This window comes from Lepus europaeus, chromosome 5 (assembly GCF_033115175.1).
Source record: "Lepus europaeus isolate LE1 chromosome 5, mLepTim1.pri, whole genome shotgun sequence".
NCBI classification, from domain to species: domain Eukaryota; kingdom Metazoa; phylum Chordata; class Mammalia; order Lagomorpha; family Leporidae; genus Lepus; species Lepus europaeus.
In genome coordinates, this window is record NC_084831.1 from 42,047,711 (window position 1) to 42,063,040 (window position 15,330).

At 42.0% G+C, this 15,330-nt stretch overlaps 1 protein-coding gene across 1 annotated transcript in view; it reads right to left on the reverse strand.

Annotated features, from left to right (window-relative positions):
- FAF1 (Fas associated factor 1) overlaps nt 1-15,330 on the reverse strand; it is a 476,212-nt gene that overhangs the window by 59,046 nt on the left and 401,836 nt on the right. Inside the window, exon 18 of the mRNA XM_062191295.1 lies at nt 10,444-10,659. Coding sequence (XP_062047279.1) covers nt 10,444-10,659 — 216 coding nt within the window. The remainder of the gene's footprint in view (nt 1-10,443; nt 10,660-15,330) is intronic.

Below are 15,330 nucleotides of genomic sequence, written 5' to 3' on the forward strand. Positions count from 1 at the left end.
GGCTTCAGATCGGTGCAGCTCTGGCCGTTGCGGCCAATTGGGGAGTGAACCATTGGATGTAAGACCTCTCTCTGTCTGACTCTCTCTATGTAACTCTGACTTTCAAATAAATAAATAAATCTAAAAAAAAAAAAAATGGTAACGGGGCCGGCACCATGGCTCACTTGATTAATCCTCCACCTGCAGCACCAGCATCCCATATGGGCGCCAGTTCTAGTCCCGGTTGCTCCTCTTCCAGTCCAGTTCTCTGCTGTGGCCCAGGAAGGCAGTGGAGGATGGCCCAAGTGCTTGGGCCCCTGCACCCGCACAGGAGACCAGGAAGAAGCACCTGGCTCTTGGCTTCAGATTGGCACAGTGCCAGCCGTAGCGGCCATTTGGGGAGTGAACCAACAGAAGGAAGATCTTTCTCTCTGTCTCTCTCTCTCTCTTAGTGTCTACAACATTTACCTCTCAAATAAATAAATAATGGTAACAAATCAAGACAAAATTAATTACATAAGACAATGAATAGAAGGTTTGATGGTTTCTGCGTCTTTTATTTAAAACATTGTTTTTGTACTTAGACTGTTTTTAGTTTCAGATACCCTAGAAAAGCTTTTCCTTGAGACGTCTGTAATTTACAACATGTTAGTTTTCTTTTGTAAACAAGTGCATAGCATCTACCTTTTCCTCCTTACTTAATTTCTCCAAAGTTAAAAAAACAATGAGTATTTTTTTGGCAGTAATGTGATTGTTTACATATTCAGTTAAAAAATCTGTTCTTTTCCTAATAGGATATAATTGAAAACACTGGCATATTTAGAAGTACACACAAAATGTCTTGCTTCTAGGGTTCCCAGCCTTACTGTGAGTACATAAAATTGTCACTTCTTAATTGGCCCTGAAACATCAAAAAATTAGGGACTACAGATAAAAGGCTAAAGTTTGTCTTGATTTGACTTCCTAAACTTGGAGTTTTATGTATTAAGATTTATTTATTAACTTGAATGGCAGAGTTAGAGAGAGAGGGAGAAACAGAGGGAGAGAGAGAGAGAGAGAGCTTCCATCTGCTGGTTCACTCCTCACATGGCCACAATGGCCAGGGCTGGGACAGGCTGAAGCCAGGAATCAGGGGCTTCTTCCAGGTTTCCCATGTGGGTGCACGGGCCCAGACACTTGGGCTGTCTTCTGATGTTATCCTAGGCACATTGGCAGGGAGTTGGGTCAGAAGTGGAGCAGCTGGGAGTTGAACTGGTGCACATATGGGATGCTGGCATTGCAGGCAGTGGCTTTACCTGCTATGACACAATGCCAACAAACCTGGAGTATTTAAAAAAAAAAAAATCCAGGGCCAGTGCTGTAGTGTGGCAGGTGAAACTACCATCTTTGGTGCCAGCATCCCATATGGGGGCCGGTTTGATTTCCTGATGCTCTACTTCTAATTCAGCTCCCTGCTAATGTGCCTGGGAAAGCAGCAGAGGATGGTCCAAGTCCTTAGGCCCCTGTGCCCAAATGGGAGGCCCAGAAGAATTTCCTGGCTCCTGGCTTTGGACTGGCCTAGCTCCATCTGTTGTGGCCACTGGCAGAGTAGAAGATGGAACTCTCTTTGCATCTGCTTCTCTGTGACTCTGCCTTTCAAATAAATAAATATAAAAAAATCTGAGATTACTATCTATTAATTTTCTTGTTGCACTCAGGCAAATCGTCAACCCAAACCTATAATACATCTGTTATTAGATTATAATTCCATTCATTATTTTGATACAAACTTGATTTGCCTGTGATATTACTGATTTTATTTTGTACTTTACTCAAAGAAATATTTATTGACTTATTTGAAAAGCAGAGTTACAGAGAGAGAAGGGAGACAGGGAGAGATCTTCTATTCACTGGTTCACTCCCCCAAATCACTGCAATGGCGAGGACAAGGTCAGGTCAAATCCAGGAGCCAAGATCTTCTGGGTCTCCCATGTGGTACATGGGCCCAAGCACTTGGGGCAATTTCTGCTTTCCCTAGGCCATTAGCAGGAAGCTGGATTGGAAGTGGAGCAACCAGGACATGAATAGGCACCTATATGGGATGTTTGTGTTGCAGGTGGTGGCTTTACTTGCTACGCCACAACATTGGCCCCCTGGACCCTATTTTTTAAAGATTTATTTATTTTTTTTGAAAGTAGAGCAGCTGGGACTTGAACCGGCATCATTTGGGATACTGGCACTGTAGATGGTGACTTAACTCACTAGCGCCTGACTTAACTTGCTGTGTCACAGTGCTGGCAGGGCTATTGTACTTTAATTTAAAATTTTAAGTCTGTCAAAATTCTGCGAAAGTGTAACTCCTAATAAAACAATGCTGGCCCAATTTTTTGAGATGATGACTATTACAGAACAGATAAAGTTAAATTTAACAAATAGATTCCAAGTAAACTTAGAGCCTAAGAAGCACTCCTTCCAAAACCTCTTTGTTGTTTAATATGCCTAGAACAGTTTTGACACTAATTACTGGTTGTCAATCACTCCACTGTGGGACTAGATTAACAACCAGCATTAGTCCATCCTGGCAACACGGGACAAACAAAACCTAGGTATAGGATGAAACTGATCAGCAATGCTTTTAAAATTTTGATCTCAAGATGGGGATATAAAGATTATCAGAATCAAGATGGAGTTACTTGTGTTAGTTTTAAACAAAAATAAATAAAGCTGGGAAGTCATGAAGTGTTCTCATATATGATTGCCTGATAGTAACTCTCACAAAAGGCTCTGCCTGACAGAACTGCCACCCATACAAGGAACTAACATTTAAAAAAAATTAAAAAAAAAAAAAGATGTTAACTGCATATGATGACAATATTGGAGAAGGCATTCTTGGGGGCTAGTGTTGTGACAGAGCAGGTTAAGACACAACCTGCAACAACACCATGTCATAGGAATATCTGTTCAAGTCCTGTTGCTCCACTTCCAATCCAGCTCTTTCTCAAGTACCTGGGAAAGCAGAGAAAAATGACCCATATGCTTGGGTCCCTGCCACCCAGGTGGGGAACCTGGATGAAGTTCCAGGTTTCTGACTTTGGCCTGGTTCAGCTCTGGCTGTTGCAGCCATTCGAGGAATGATCAATGAATGGAAGATCTCTCTCTCTCTTTGCTGACTCTCCTTCTCTCTCTGTAACTTTACCTTTCAAATAAATAAATCTTGAGAAGAAAAAAAAAAAAAGGTATTCTTGGTATTCTCACATCTGTTGCTGGTGTCTGCAAAAACCAGGACAAGACTTAAAATCTATAAACTACTATTGGTCAGATAATAGCTTAAAACACTGTTAGGAATACAAGTGCTCAACAGACATCTCTGAATTCCATCCCCTGTATAGTTTCAGATAACCAAGTTATTTTAGACTATTAGATAAACAAGGAGGATTTTAGGCAGTTTCTCAATATCACTTCCTGTACCTACATTAACACTTCTGGAAAAATAAAAATCTGAGTAAATAAAGTAATACAAAAAGATACATGGTTATTAGAATAGAGGAGAGAGGATCCTCTACATGACTTGTTCAACTATTTGCAAGCTCAACTGGCTTTTCTGCTAGGGACTACAAATTTTTATAATTCATGTGGGCAATTTAAATTAATTAAAATGAATTTAATTCTTAGGGCGGGTATTATAGAACAAGGGGTTAAGCCACTGCTTGAGACACCCACATCCCATATCAGTGTGCCAGTCTGAGTCCTAGCTACTCTACTTCTGACCCAGTTTCCTGCTAATGTGCCTGGGAAGTAGCAGATGATGACCCAAGTATTTGAGCTCTTGCCACCCACACGGACAACCCAGAAGCCAGGAGGGTTGGCTCCTGGCTTCAGTCTGGCTCAACCTCAGCTGTTTCAGCCATTCTGCGAGTGAATTAGTGATGACAAGATCTCGCTGTCATTCTGCCTTTCAAATAAATAAAATAAATATTTAAACAGTTAATGCTCATTATGCTCAAACTGATTATGTTTTACATTTCCAGATTTTTCCAATAGACTCCACCTAAGATTGTGCTGATACACAATCAGCTTCTCCACAGACCAAATCCTGGAACTCAAGAATATTTGAAATTAAATAGAAAACAGTTTCTTTCTTTAGCCCATAATCTATGCCCCTGGTCAGTAGGAAGTAGCTAGAGTGGTAATGACCCTATTTCCTCAAGAGTGACGAACGGGGGCCAGTGCTGTGTATAGCAGATTGAGCTTCCGGAAACCTGCAGTGCCGGCATCCCATATGCACACTGGTTGAAGTCCCAGCTGCTCCACTTCCAATCCAGTTCCCTGCTAATGGCCTGGAAAGCAGTGGAAGATGGCTCAAGTGCTTGGGACCCTGCATCCACGTCAGAGACCCAGAAGAAGTTTCTGGATTTGGATCAGCCCAGCTCTGGGCCATCTGGGGAGTGAACCAATGGATGAACTTTTCTCTGTCCTTCCCTCTCTCTGTATCTCTGCCTCTCAACTAAATAACTCTCTCTCTCTCTCTCTCTTTTTTTTTTAAAGTTTACATACTATGTGATTTCATTAAAAAAAATGATGAACAACAGAAAAGGAGAAGTGATACCAGACAACTTTCCTTTAAGTTCCTGCTTTCTCAGGAAAGCTGATTCACATCATAGCAGTACAACTGGCCTGACTGATTCCGAGCACCACCTACCATTCACCCCACACTCAACCATAAGAACTTGTCTCCTCAGCAGTTTCTACATTTAAGCTCCCACCTACCTAAACTAGAAAGCTTTCCCCAACATGTCCCACTGCCTCCTATCAAGGAGGCAGATTTGAGCTATTTCCTAAGCTTCCTCACTGGTCAACATTAAGGCTTTTCTTCTTTCAAAAAACCAGCATTTTGCGTATAATTGGGAGCAACAGACAGTGATATCTATCTTGTTCTGTAACTGGCAGCATCTCTTACTCTGACTCCAAGACAGGGTGACTAGTGGTTTCAACTTGGTTTTTAGGATTCACTCCCAGGGAAATGCCCAAATAAAGCAGATGGAACACTGATGTTCATATGGTTCTAGTATGTCAAACAGGTAGAGCTTAGTGACCTAAACTCAGGGAATAAATAGTATTATTCCTCTTGATAACTGTTATTAGCAAAATGAAAAAAGAAAAGAAAAACAAGCAAATGAAACTCACTGAAAACAAATAGCTCAATGTTCCTAGCAACTCGACAACCAGCTTTTCTGGGGAAAGCCAGTGTCTGCTGCTATTTTAGTCATCCCACAGTACTCAGGTTCAGTGAAGTATACCCAGCAGACATTTAGTAAATAGTTGGACAGCTGGGAAATCTTAACATGAAGGATTGTTTTGGAAGGGAACAGGGGCACAGAAGAAAGTTTAACAGGCCCTCTGGTGAGAAAACCAGTCTCTGCTTTGTGGAAAAAAGGCTGAAGACACAATAAGACTCCCAGAGTTAAGTCTTATATTATTTGTTATTAAAGAAGCAAGGTTTTAAGATGTGCTTTTTAACAGTCTTTAGTTTGGCTGTAATTTAAGATGACTTTTACAAATTAGATCCTAATCCTTGCAGACACAGATGGCTGCTACAGAATAGCCTTGCAACAACACCAGTTCTTCAACTTGAAAGAGCAATCAGAGAAGGATGAAGGGCCATTAACTCTCACCCTACCCCTGGCTCTGAGAGAACTAAGGAGTCCTGGGTGGGCTTTCTGGGTTTAGGACTGGAATCTGGGTGGGCCTAGGGCATCTGTACTCATTAGGAAGAAGCTCTCTCCTTCATTCTGGAACCAGAGATTTAGGGGGCCCTGAGGTCATTAAATGTTAAAGTTGAGTAACAGTTACTGAATGCCTACAAATGAGGCACCATGGTGGTAACTACAGAGGAGGCAGATTTGAGGAAGATATGAACTCTCTGGAAATCATTATGTAACAATAGGACAAGCACTATTAGAATATACAAACTGCAATGGTCCATAGTAGGGAGCTTGGGAGAAAAGAGAGGGCTTCACAGAGGGAATGACACTTGAGCTAGACATTAAAAGATGAATTTAGGGACTGACGTGTTGTAGTGAGTTAAGTGACCGCCTGTGATGCCGGCATCCCACATGGGTGCAGATTCAAGTTCCGGCAGCTCCACTTCTGATCTCTCTCCCTGATAATGTGCCTGAGAAAGCAGCAGAAGATGGTTCAAGTGGCTGGGACCCTGCCATTCATGTGGGAGACCTGGATGGAGTTCCAGACCCCTGGCTTGTGGCCATTTGGAAAGTGAACTAGCAGATGGAAGAGCTGTGAGCTGGTTTTCCTTCTCGCTTTAACTCGGCCTTTCAAAGAAATAAGTTAATTAAAAATAATAAAAATAAAAGATGAATTTAAACAAGAAAATGGGGAGGGTAGACATTCAAGGAAGAGAGAACAGAGTATATAAAAGTGTAGAGGCAAGAGAGTTTCTTGTGCTTTTAATCAATAGTGAATTTCCTAGTGATAGAAAATAGAAATGATAGGCAGGAATGGACCAGATGGTAAAGAGTTTCCAAAAACATTCTAGGGGTCCTTATGTATCCCTAGGGTCACTAAAGAGTTCTAAGCAAGAGGGAGTGATCACTCTCTGTGAGAGAGAATTTAAGGTTTATCAAGGACCATGAGAAATGGACTTGTAATGGGTATTAGAGGCTCCTGATTTCTTCGATAGGAGCAAATCTCTCTGGTTTGACTTTTTCTCTGGGGAATTGGGCCTACCCTGGTCTCAATTAATTGTGGGATGGGGATGGAAGTAGAAATGGGGTCAGATGTGAAAGGGACATTGAGAGGAGAGACCAGATTGAATAGTTTACATCAGCAGTACAAAACAGAAGGTGAGTGATGGAATACCGTATTAGAAGTAGATTCACTCTAAGTGACTAGCTCTTCATTTAGAGCTAATTTGTACTGACACAATACAGTCTGTACTGAAAGGGCTGCAAACTTGCTCAGCAGAACTCAATGCTACTCATAGGTAGCACTCCAAAGTTCCTCTGTACTTCACGTCACAGTTTCCTTGCTTGCTTTCAACAGTTTCCCCTGCTTGCTTTTATTTTTTAATTTATTTTTTATTTTTTAATTTTTTGACAGGCAGAGTGGACAGTGAGAGAGAGAGAGTGAGAGAGAGACAGAGAGAAAGGTCCTTTTCATACATGAGTCTTAAACTGTAAGAGCTTGAAAAGGCCCTTGTTTTGTAGATGACAAAACCGAGATGCAGAAACAGAAAAATAACTTACCCAAAGCTTAGGAAAACCAGATACCAGAAGCAGAAATGGTTGGCTCAGGTTTACATAGTCGCAAAGCGAAGATAAGATATATATTGTTTTAATTTTTTTTCTTTTTTTTGACAGGCAGAGTGGACAGTGGGAGAGAGAGACAGAGAGAAAGGTCTTCCTTTGCCGTTGGTTCACCCTCCAATGGCCGCTGAGGCTGGCGCACCACGCTGATCTGAAGCCAGGAGCCAGGTGCTTCTCCTGGTCTCCCATGGGGTGCAGGGCCCAAGTACTTGGGCCATCCTCCACTGCATTCCCGGGACACAGCAGAGAGCTGGCCTGGAAGAGGGGCAACTGGGACAGAATCCGGCACCCCAATCAGGACTAGAACCCAGTGTGCCGGTGCAGCAGGCGGAGGATTAGCCTATTGAGCCGTGGCACCGGCCCTCCCCTGCTTGCTTTTCATAATCTACATTTTTACCCTGTGGGATGAGGTTGCTAATATTGATAAAACAAAACAAAACAAAAACCTACCTTCTTTTAAGAGGTCTGCTCTCTGGGCACTTTCAGTAATCAGGCTTAAACATTAATTTGAGGGGCCAGTGCTGTAGCAGAGTGGGTAAAGTCACCACCTGTGATGCCAGCACCAGTTCAAGTCCCGGCTGCTCCACTTCCCATCCAGCTCCTTGCTAATGTATCTGGGAAGGCTGTGGAGAATGACCCAAGTGCTTGGGTCCCTGATACCTGAGACCTGGATGAAGCTGCTGGTTCCTGGCCTCATCCTGGTCATTGTGGCCATTTCGGGAGTGAACCAATGGAGAGAAAATCTCTGTCTCTTCCTCCCTCTCTTTGTAACTCTGTCTTTCAAATAAATAAATAAGTCTTTAAAAAATTAATTTGAAAGAAAATAAAGTTTAAATTTAAAACCCATAAAGGTCCTTAGACTCCATTTCTTCCAGTACTCTCATTGCATTTATTTATTTATTTATTCATTCATTCATTCATTCAAGATTTATTTATCTGAGATGCACAGTTACAGAAAAAGAAAGGAAGAGATACATCTTCCATCTGCTGGTTAGCTTCCCAAATGGCCATAATAGCTGGAGCTGGGTCAATGAGAAATCAGGAGCCAGAAGCTTCTTCTGGGTCTCCCACACAGGTGCAGGGGCCTAAGCACTTGGGTCTTCTTCCACTGCTTTTCCAGGCCATAAGCAAAGAGCTGGATCAGAAGTGGAGCAGCCGGGACTCAAACCGGAGTCCATGTAAGATGCTGGCACCTCAGGCAGAAGCCTAACCTACTAAGCCATGGTGCCAGCCCCTAGTACTTTCATTTTAAAAATGAGGCCCAAAAGAAGAGTGACTTAAAATCTAAAAGTTGGCAAGAATTAATTTAGCTCCTAAATTTTAATGTTCTCAAGGTGTCAAGTTTGTCATAGAACATAAATAATAAGAATCAGGGTGATCTTTAATATCTTTTGACATTGCTTCTTTTATAAATATTTAAATGTTCAACTTCAGTGACAGATTTAAGGTAGCTTCTTACCTGCCTCCGTGGCAAGAACATGTGCATGTATGTGTTCCCATGTGCATTTTTGTGTACCCTCTGTACAAACAAGGGGGAATGGCTTGGAGCAGCAGGTGGGGCTAGTGAAAGGACCTATGACTAGCACTTGGGGTCCAACATGGACAATCAGGCTTAGAGATAAGTGAGCGGTAGGACCCTCATTCCACCCAGTGGGGATTTGTGGCTGAGCAGAGAAGCTAAAACTATACCACTGGTTTCTGTTTCAGTTTGAGGGATTTAGATGAGCCCTAACTAACTTCTTGTTTTTGGTATCTTGGGCAAAGTCTAAGTTACTAGACCTACATCATAAAGGAATCACAGAATATTAAGACTATGTATCTTTGGAGTTAAGCTAACTCAAGTATCATTCTATACAAAGCAGGAACACCAAGAACAGACCCCTTTTATGCATATCCATTATTGAGGAAAAGAATAGTACTTGATTATCTCTAATGACAGAGAAATTACTACAACACTAGATACTCCTTTCTTAGAAAATGCTTTTGTACATTAAGTCAAAATTTGCCTCCTTTAACTTTCAACTCTTTGGTACCAGTTCTGTCTCTAGAGCCTTACAGAGTCAGATCCCTTTTCTATATGGCAGGCCTTCAAGGGGCTGAAGAAAGCAAACACACCTCTGTGGTCTTTGTTCTCTAGAGGAAATGACCCTCAAATGACAAGATTTCCAGTTCTTTCAAGTTCTAAATAGATCTGCTGTAGACATGCAATTTCTCCAGGTTTCCTATTTCAGCACAAAGCCTAAGGACTCTTCAGGAATAGTTTAAAGTAAGGTGGAATAGGATGACCAAATTCTCCTCTTATTGAAACTATGCCTCTAAAAATGCAGCTAGCCTTTTTCTCAGTAGCCACAACAACATTATTAATGTTTATTCAGTTTAATCTAACCATAGCCTCTGCTAAAGTAATATCTCTATGTATTTCTATAAAATTTCAGCAGTACCATTTTGTCTATATTTTCAGTATTTTAAGGTTTTCATAAATCTTATTTTTAATAATTTGTAAGTCTGATAAAGTCTTCACTTAGGATGCCAATAAATATGGTGGGAAATAAAAGATTAAATGCAGAGCCTCTTGGTTCTCTGGAGTGAGATGATAGTCAACACTTTCTGACCACAACCATTTAATGAATCTACCTAATTGTAGAGCTACATCTCTCTACTTTGTCTAAAAATACAAGAGTCTATTAAATATGTTGGTTAAATGCAGGTACTTAGTAAATACAGGTCACCATCCCTGACTTCCAAAGCTAATAAGACCAGCAAATCATAAAATACTGGTAGGTATCACTTGCTCTTAGTGAACCTATAATCATCAATCTTGATTCACTGTTAAGTTGTTGGGCATATAACTCTCAGATATACTCTGAGGTATACAAAGATGAGACCTCAGGAAAGGCTGTATGAATGCCAGAACAGGGGAAACAGCTCAACACCTAGAAAGGAAGAAATACCTAGTACCGACATAGGATACTAGGAATATGTCTGTGGGCCTAGAAAGCCATATCTTCTACAAAAAAGAGAGAATGATGTACAGAAAAAGAAGGTCCCTGGGTATCTTGTACTGGCCTGAACTCTACAACTTTTCTTGAACTATTTTGTACAGCCCTAACGATGGAGTATTTCCCATTTATACACACTCCCTGAGATGAGTATGACAACTTACGTCTCTCCTAGGAAAGGTGCTCAATAACTTGAATTCATCCCATGGAAATCCTTTGGAAGCTACGAAATCAAAGACAATCTGGAGCTTATTGCTGGCCAGGAAACGACGCTCCAGGAACTCGCCACTGGGGGTCCGGATCCGCAGTTTGCTCACGGGCTCAGCATTTTCTTCCTTTGGCTCTGGAGGCAAGGCTTGCTCTAAAGAAAGCCGGATGGCCTAAGTAGGACAAAAATCAGGTGTTAAAATGTGGGATGGATGGAGGGGGAGGGTGTGAGGTAGGACGGAGATTGGAGAGGATGAAAAGAAGCTGCTGCTTTCTGGAAATTCATCAAAAAGTCATTGCTCCATTTATTAACCAAGCCAAAAGCTCAACAATAGAATTGTGTTTTTCATTTCTTAATATTAGCCCAACAAGCAATTAATTAAAATAATCCCACCTTGATGACACATATTAAATTGATACGTAACTACATCAAAAAGAAAGGCCGGGCTGGCGCTGCGGCTCACTTGGCTAATCCTCCGCCTGCAGCACTGGCACTCCGGGTTCTAGTCCCATTGGGGTGCCGGATTCTGTCCCGGTTGCTCCTCTTCCAGTCCAGCTCTCTGCTGTGGCCCGGGAAGGCAGTAGAGGATGGCCTAAGTGCTTGGGCCCTGCACCCGTGTGGGAGATCAGGAGGAAGCACCTGGCTCCTGGTGCAGCACCGGCCGTAGCGGCCATTTGGGGGGTGAACCAACTGAAGGAAGATCTTTCTCTCTCTCTCTCACTGTCTAACTCTGTCTGTCCAAAAAAAAAAAAAAAAAAAAAAGGCCCTTTTTTAAAACTAAAGAAAATTGTGAACAAGGAAACAGCCAACTGCTTCCTTTCTTGAGTATGAATTAAGTTCTTTAGAAGTATTCATGAAAAATATACATGCACATATTTATATTGGTGAAAACATATTTCTCAAGTAGAAATAACTGAAGAGTTTGCAGAACTTTGCATAATATGTTAATGTCAAAATAGAATGGAAAGATTCTGTTTAGCGTGGTAAAAATTTTTGGAAACAGTGGTGATGGTTTTATGACAGTATTGTGAAGGTAAATACTATGAATGCTATTGAATTTGCTCATTTTCTAAAAAAGATTTATTTATTTATTTGAAAGTCGGAATTACAGACAAAGAGGGAGAGACAGAGAGAGATCTTCCATCTGCTGGTTCACTCCCCAAATGGCTGCAATGGCTGGGCTGAGGAAGGTTGAAGCCAAGAGCCAGGAGCCTCATCCAGGTCTCCCATGTGGGTGCAGGGGCCCAAGTGCTTGGGCCATCCTCTGCTGCTTTCCCAGGAGCATTAGTAGGGAGCTGGATCAGAAGTGGAGCATCCAGGACTTGAACTGGTGCCCATATGGGATTCCAGTATTGCAGGTGGCTTAACCTGCTACACCAAAGCGTCAGCCCCCTGAATCTGTACATTTGAAAATGTCAGATATCTGAAATATATATATTTCATCTCACTTTAAGTTTTTTTTGTTTGTTTGTTTGTTTTGTTTTGACAGGCAGAGTGGACAGTGAGAGAGAGAGACAGAGAGAAAGGTCTTCCTTTGCCGTTGGTTCACCCTCCAATGGCCGCCGTGGTTGGTGCGCTGCGGCTGGCGCACCGCGCCGATCCAATGGCAGGAGCCAGGTGCTTCTCCTGGTCTCCCATGGGGTGCAGGGCCCAAGCACTTGGGCCATCTTCCACTGCACTCCCAGGCCACAGCAGAGAGCTGGCCTGGAAGAGGGGCAACCGGGACAGAATCCGGTGTCCCGACCGGGACTAGAACCCGGTGTGCCGGCGCCGCAAGGCGGAGGATTAGCCTAGTGAGCCACAGTGCTGGCCTTCACTTTAAGTTTTTTTTTAAAAAAGGAACAAATTCAAATAACAGGTTTTCTGAAAGCAGGAGACCACTGTCCTAGTTCCAGCTTTGCCTCTTACTTGCTATGGGATTTGGTCAAGTCTCAGGATAGTTTTCTGGACCTATGAGCAAACACTTCATTTTACAGATGTGAATACTGACTCAAATAGGTCAGATAAATTGCCGAGAGACCTCATGGCTATAGCTGGGCTTAAACTCAAGTTTCTTAGATCTCAATCTAAAGTAACTATAATATTTCACATTCATAACATTTCACTGGAAGGAAGTTACAAGTTTATAATGGGGGCTGCACTGAGATAGAGAGGGTGAAGCTACCGGCATTCCATGTGGGCACCAATTCAAGTCCCCGCTCCACTTCTGATTCAGCTCCCTGCTGATGCACCAGCGAAAAGCAGCGAAAGATGGCCCAAGTGTTTGGGCCCATGCGAGAGACTAGGATGAAACTCCTGGCCTCAGCATGGCCCAGCAGTGGCTATTGTGGCCATTTGGGGTGTGAACCAGTAGATGGAAGATCTCTCTCTTTCTCTCTTTCTTGCTCCCTCTTTAACTCTGCTTTCAAATAAATAAATATATCTCTATTAAAAAAAGTTTATAAGGTCTATGAAGTCCCTGCCTATATTGGAATCCATGACAGAAATTCACTAAAATCTATTTTTGCTCCTAGCAGCCTGAGAGGTTCTGTAGTTGAAGAAGTCTGGTATTAGCATGTTCTGCTTCATAGTAACATTCTGTCCAGTGCTGGGCCAGGCTGAAGCCAGGCGCCTAGAACTCAATCCAGATCTCTCACGTGGGTGGCTGGGACCCAAGTGCTTGAGTCAATACCTCTGCCTCCCGAGGTCTGCATTAGTAAGAAGTTGGAACTGGAAGTGGAGTAAAGACCCAGACCCAGGCACTCTGATATAGAATGCGGGTATCCTAAATTATGTCTTCACATTGCACTAAACACCCCCTCGAAAGTAATGTTTTTAAAACATCTAGCAAGTGCTGACACAGGGTCAGCATTCAATAAATGAAAAATGCTGGGGTCGGTGCTGTGGCGCAGTGGGTCAATGACCTGGCCTGAAGCGCTGGCATTCCATGAGGGCACCAGTTTGAGACCCGGCTGCTCTACTTCCTGTCCACCTCTCTGCTATGGCCTGGGAAAGCAGCAGAAGATGGCCAAGTCCTTGGGCCCCTGCACCCGCATGGGATACCCAGAGGAAGTTCCTGGCTCCAGATCGTTGCTGTTGTGGCCAACTGGGGAGTGAATCATCGGATAAAAGACCTCTCTCTCTCTCTCTCTCCCCCTCTCTTCTCTCTGTGTAACACTTTCAAATAAATCAGTAAATCTTTAAAAAAAAAAAAAGAAAAATGCTTAGGATCAATTCACATGCTGTATAACACTGTGATCAACAAATGACAGCTATTGTTATTATTATTTTTGTTATGATTATTCCTTTGTACCTACTTTTAAAAATCAAAACAATGTGATATTTCCTGATTTTTCTCCTATTCTTCCTTTAATCCACCTGTCTATATGTTTTCTATTTTGACATTTCCCTGCACAGTACAACAACAGATGCTACATTATTATCTGAACTCAACCAATTATATATTACAGAAGAATAAACAACAGTAGCTCATTGATTCATTCAATGTGCAGACAATATCTGCTACTCAATGTATGCAGTCTCTGGGGCTTTTTACTAGTAAGAAAAAAGACCTCAGATACCCCACACCAATAGAACCAATGTGGAAAACAATGCTGAGATATAAGGTAAGCCAGCAACCCTGGGATCTGCATACCCAACTGTTTCACTGGACAAAAGGCTAAAAACACATCAAGAGTTTAGTTTCAAATATGATAGTTAAAAACAAAGGCCTTATGTAAGCAAACACTGTTGTAAAACAACAACACAAAGGGCACCTACACTCAAACAGCAGTCACAGTAAACACTATTGTTAAACTTCAATTTGATTTGTTCAACAAATAGTTTTTTATTTGCATTATTTTAGATTTGTAATAAAACACGGAAACCTGGTATAAGTTAGAAATATGAACTGATCCTGGATTTTTTGTTGTTGTTGTTTTTATAAAAGTACCTGAATACTGAAGCATTCACATGAGGGATGAGAAATAGGGACACTGTTTGAAATGAAATTAGGCAGTGAAAAAGATACACAAGAAAGACTGTTTCTACATATTTTCCTTTTAAACAGAAATCATAATATACCATTTTCTTACAATAAAAAGCAAAGACTGGTTTAAACATATACAATCACACTCAAATACATGCACACACACAGGCCTGTAGGTTTCTATGAGCATATACTAAACAACAATTAGTAGCTGGCTAACACTTTGTGTTAAATAGGCTAACACCTATTTATTGTGCACCTTCTATGTGTCAAGCATGATTCTAGATGATGAGAAAACTGTAGTGAACAAAACAGATACCAATTTTTGCCTATATGGACCATATATTCTAGCAGTATGTAGATTAAAAAAATGAAGTCAGATTAAGGAAAATATATAGCTATCACATAATGATGAGTACCATGGATGAGTGAAGGAAATGTTGGCAGAAGGAAGGGAGAGCTATAATTTTAAATATTGCAATCCTCAGTATGGAAAGGCCTAAAGTGCAGGGTCTTAGTCCACCCGAACGAGGATGGACTGGGCCTGAGGAAAGGTAAGTGCGCCACTTGCCCGTTCCCCAGCCTCCTGATCCCGGAGACAGTCAGACGCAGCGGGGAGCCAAGTCTAGTAGCAAGGACTCATTTACTTTGTGCGTAACAGAACTTTTTATAGCACAAAACTGCAGAGTCATTGGGGCAGGGCTAAGGACCAACCAATCACTTAAAAAATGACCTTGGGGGGGGGGGGATTTCTATAGGACTAGCCCTATGTCTATATACTTGTTACTAGTTTTGTTGCCTCCCCTGATGTTGCGCAGCCAATTAGTTTTAGTGGTAAACAACTTTGGATTCCGCCCATCTTACTTCCTCTGGGCG